This window comes from Eurypyga helias, unplaced genomic scaffold, assembly GCF_000690775.1.
Source record: "Eurypyga helias isolate BGI_N326 unplaced genomic scaffold, ASM69077v1 scaffold16375, whole genome shotgun sequence".
NCBI classification, from domain to species: Eukaryota; Metazoa; Chordata; class Aves; order Eurypygiformes; family Eurypygidae; genus Eurypyga; species Eurypyga helias.
In genome coordinates, this window is record NW_010252201.1 from 20538 (window position 1) to 25523 (window position 4986).

At 43.4% G+C, this 4986-nt stretch overlaps 1 protein-coding gene across 1 annotated transcript in view; it reads left to right on the forward strand.

The window, feature by feature from the left end:
* LOC104510129 (radixin-like) overlaps positions 1–747 on the forward strand; it is a 19095-nt gene extending 18348 nt beyond the window's left edge. The window contains 1 exon segment of the mRNA XM_010152285.1: positions 150–747. Within this exon segment, the coding sequence (XP_010150587.1) occupies positions 150–314 (165 nt within the window). The 3' untranslated portion in view covers positions 315–747.
* Positions 748–4986: the final 4239 nt, after the last annotated feature.

Here is a 4986-nt window from a genome sequence, read left to right on the forward strand (position 1 = left end):
GCCTGAGTTACTGAGCAGCACAACAAGCATTTCTTAGGTTGGCATTCGAAAAATCCTTATCCAAGTTGCAGAATAGTTGTTATTAGAAATTCCAGAATCATTGAAAGACTAGTCTCAAAGCACTTAAACGCAAATATTTTATTCAACAGGCTTTAAGTTCTGAGTTGGCTCAAGCCAGAGATGAAACCAAGAAAACACAAAATGATGTACTTCATGCTGAGAATGTTAAAGCAGGCCGTGATAAGTACAAGACTCTTCGACAAATCCGACAAGGCAATACAAAGCAGCGTATTGATGAGTTTGAAGCAATGTGAGAGCTGTTACTTTGCGTACGTGTTCCTCGTAAAGCTGAACCACCAACAGAGAAAAAAGCAGGCCTTTGCAAATTTGATGGATTGCACCCCACTTTGCCAAAGCACTTAATACCAGTTTGACTACAGTGGCTAGAAGACAAATTTAGGGGAAAGTATTCAACAGTAAGGCAGTCTGTTATCCCTAGGGTTTTTGGGGGGAGGGGGGAGGGTGTGGAGCATGATAGCAGTTTTTTTCCCCCATCATGTTTTCATTTTCACTGTTCCTTTTTTGATATCCCCCCAAAAAAAGGAAACTGATGTAAAGTATATAATGACTGACAAGTGTATATATTGCTGAAACATTAAGAAATAGAAAGAAGGGTGGAACTGAACCTAAACTGGATAGGTACTATTTCAGTATGAAGTTTGAAATTACATTTTTTCAATGTAGCTACACCATTGACAGTTTGATATTGCTGACTTCCAGGTTTTTTTTTTTGTTTTGTTTTTGTTTTTTTTTTCCTCCCAAGTGAAATTCTTTGGTGTTTCATGTCCTGTCATCATTGATGGTTTTCTTTGCCTGCCTGTTCACAAAGGTCTAGATGGCAGGTGGTCGTTCCAGGAGGTATTTTCAAATGGAACACTACCTGTGGGCAGCACATGGCTGCTGATAGGCTTGAGTAAGTAATGCTTTTCCTAGGTGATTCTTTTAGATGCACAAAAGGTTCTAATGCAGCAAAGGGGAAAAAAAAAACCCAGACATACAAAGCTTCACGTGCTATTTGCTTGTAATTATTTTATTTGCAGTAGGGAGACCTGGACCTTTCTGGCAAGGGAGCATATGAAAACATCAGTCCCAGGGAGGGGACAGTATCCTACCTCACTACTATGTACATGATGACTGGTCCTTCAAACACCATGAAAAAAACCTGTTTGAGTATCACTACACAGTGGTATTGTAGAATGCTAGGAGCCCTTACTCCTAGGATTTTGTTTTACTTCAAGATGGATTTATAGTGCTAAATACTGTCTAATTGCCTTTTGTTGAGCTTCAATTGTAAAAGCATCTTGTGTGTTTTCAAGTTGTAACCTGTCACTGGTATGCTATCTCCTGGGAGGGGTGTAGAATGCACAGGTCAGTTTGGTTTGGGGTTTCCAAATACTAAAAGTTCCCAGAATTGGAGTAAAAAGTGTTTGTAGCTTCAGTTTTCAGTGAAGCTAGTATTGTAATTGTCATATCTGATGTCAGATCATTGTTATTAAGTCCTTTCCCTCTTGAAAAGGAGGCCTGCTTTTTTGAGAAATTTGCTTAGAAATTGAACTTTAGAAATCACTTGGCAGTTTATGTGGACTGCAGTTGCTCCTTCTGTTATAGTACCCTGGTAAATAACTACGGTGGAAGAGTCCTGCTTTCTCTGAGGATGGTTCAGCTCTTTTCTGTTTGATATTATGCACTCATAAATTTACACTTCTCTATTAAAATTTGCCATTTTATTAAACATTTTTTTCATGCACAATAGGTTTAAATTTCTTATGAACAGTCCAACTAAGTTGTTTGGGTTTTTTTAATTATTATTTTCCAGAGTTAAAGGTTGGCTACGAGGGGTGACATCATGACCATAAAATGAAGTTACATTAATATATTTTTGGTCTGTGGGGCTGTACGTATCTGGCTGCCCTGGAAGACTGATGTGCAGATGGTGTGCGCACCCTTCACAGTGCTGCTTGGGCGGAAGTCGGTGTTTCTACTTGCAGTGCGTTGTCAGAACAGTTCTTGTTTCACAGGCTTCTCACACCGAAGCTTAAGCGAGTCTCTGGAGTGTTCAAACAGTTTCCCGTAGCAGGTGAAATACTGTGCTTCCAGTGAGGTTTCTTTTTTTCCCTGGAAAGCGTGCACTAGCACTGATACATCAGATTCAGTGTTGGAAGCAAAATACCAGTGAAGTTTGCTGTTTGTAAATCTACAGTACATAGAGTAGGGCTAAATGGATTAGATCCATTTATAAAGCGGTGTGATTTTTTTTTTCCCCCCCCCTAAACAACCAGGAACAACCATTTGTAATACGGATTTTCACAGCGAACAAAGTGGCAATAGCTGCTGTCACCAGCAGTTGGGAACACTTACTGGTGCGGAAGTACTAAGAATACATTTAAGGATTACTTGGTGAAGTAATTTTCCACATGCTTTTCTCCTTTAACATGTTTTGTGTTGTACAATTAAGCTACAATTACATCTACTATTTTGGATAACATTCATTGGTTAACAATAAAGAGATACAGCTAATTTCTCTGAGGTCCATTGTTGTTATTTAATGCCCTTTATTTCTGACACCTTTACTAAACGCACTGTAACGGCCTTTTTTCCAGAGCAGTGCAGAAATTTGGTTTCGCACTCTGGTCAAAATAAATGAAATGAAAAAAATAAATTATATCCCTAGTGAGTGGTACTTTGCTTAAGGAACTACCACGTGCAGCTGGGAGGAAGCGCTGGTGACTGTTGTTTCAAAACAGGATGTGAATCATCAGGGCAGATGGTCCCTCTGGAGAGCAAACAGAGGGTGATTTGGCCACCTAAGAGCTCTATGGGCAATCTAAGAACTTTCAATCACTGCCTACATACTGCTTAGCTCCAGGTTAAATGAAATTTATTGGAAAAGGTCAATGTCTTAAGCACGGAGAAACCTGGAGGTGGTTTTTTTTGGTACTGCCCATCATGTTTGACAGCACTCTCCACTGTACCCATGGCCGTACGCTCTCGGTAATGGGAGTTTCTGGGCTTCCACCTGCCCCATACACTTGGAGATGGCAGGGACAGTCCCATATAAATAGGAACACAGATTCTCACATAAATTAGACCTCCTCTCAGGTGGCATTCCGTGCCTTGTATGTATTTGGCGCTGCGCTCAGTGCAAGCACATCACCCTTTTTTATTGCTCCCTACGGCAGAATCGCGTGTGGGGGAGTTAAAACGTGTACTGGGAGCTTTTTACTGCCCGCAGTTCTAAGTTCTAGGCTTCTCTCTTCTTGGAGCCTGCCGAAGCATTAGACTTGAGATTTCCTGTTTGTTAGAGAGCCTCTGCATGGTTATGTAACTGCAGAATGTCGTGCTTGAAAGGGGAGGTAAGTGCTTTGAAAGGTTTTATTTAAATACGCTGTTGAGGTGCAGAGGAAAGGATAGAAAATAGGGCCACTGTTTACAGGCCAGACTCACACGGTCACCCAGAATGCCTCGGTGTGACAGAAGATACTCCATCTTACGGAGGTAGTCTGCACACCAAAACCTACGTTCTCTGTTGGCTGTACCCTTCGAGTGCGTGTTTCTCATATAGTCTGTTTATTTTGTCTAGAATGGAATGAAATTCACGTCTGCCCTTTTAAACCTAGTTTGGAAAAGCGTTACTGTGCTTTTGCCTCTTCCTTAAAACTTGGTCTCTGGCGCTGTTCAAATAATAGCCTGCTTAAGCACCTCTGAGGAGAAAGTACCTCAACCGTATTTTCTTAATCTTCTAAAAGATTAAAACAATTAGTTAAAACCTTTTGCTTTGGAAAAGGAATTTTTAGGCAAGCATTTTCCGTGTCTGTTCGCAGGTGGATCAACCAAAAACTCTTGGTTCTCCCCAAGACGTCAGACTAGTTTCAAGCATCAGGGATTCTGACAAGATGATGTATCCCAGTGGAATGAGGTTGCTGATGCTAATGTTAGATACTTTCTGGGTAAAAATACCAACATCAGAGAAGCGAAAGCCACTTTAGAAAAGAGCAGAGTTCACTTGCTGATAGGAGTTGTCTCGTACACATGACGTGATGTGTCCTGGCTGGATGGTAAGGTTCTCCTGGAAGATGCAGGGAGTGTGGGTGGATCAGCATACAAACCGTGGTATGTCTTTGCCCCCCTCAGAGCATACCTGTGCCTAGAGAAGGGGAGCACCTCCCCCAGCCATGCTGGCCAGCTGGCAGCGTGGCTAGCCCATGGTGCTGGCTGGCTGCCTGTCCCTCTGCTCCGGCCCGGGCAGGCCACGCAGCACCTTTCCTCCCCAGCCGCCGGGCCTGCAAGCGTGGGAGTTCTGCACAACGGGTCCTTTTCCCAGTCTGGGGATGCAGTCAGCAGCAAGGAGCAGCTCAAGGCTGGACAGGGTGGTGTAGCCAAGAGGAGAGGACTATTAGGGGGAAAAATTGCAGCCCAAAACCTGGTGGTGAGCTGGCCCATTTATTCACTTGTGCTGAGGACTCCTCAGTGCACCCTTGCAGCATCCATAAAGTCACTGTGACCGATCAGTTGTTCAGCAAATCCAACAGCTGATTTGTTGGAGGGAGTTGCACTTTCCACTTCACAGAGCTGAGCCCAGATCCGTAGGCGTAGGCCAGTTACCTGATTTTGGTTTGGTTCGTGGAGTCTCACTCTTGTGTTCGCTTTGCTGCTTGCAGAATGAGTTCTTAAACTGCTCCTTTGGAGCACAGCTAGGTAAGCTGTGACTTGTCCCGCTTTTTCTGCCCTCACTGCTCACAGGTCTCTGGCATATGGAATGCATAGGTTTCAATTCAATGTGAAGTGGACTCACCAGAGCCCCCAGAACGTCCCCCTGAAACTAATCCCAAACCATCGAGTTTCTTCGCAAGAAGAGACGGCAGTGTTTGCAGCAGTGTCTGCAGTGGGCCAGATGCTCGGGAGGAGCGAGGTAATGCCTGTGTAGCT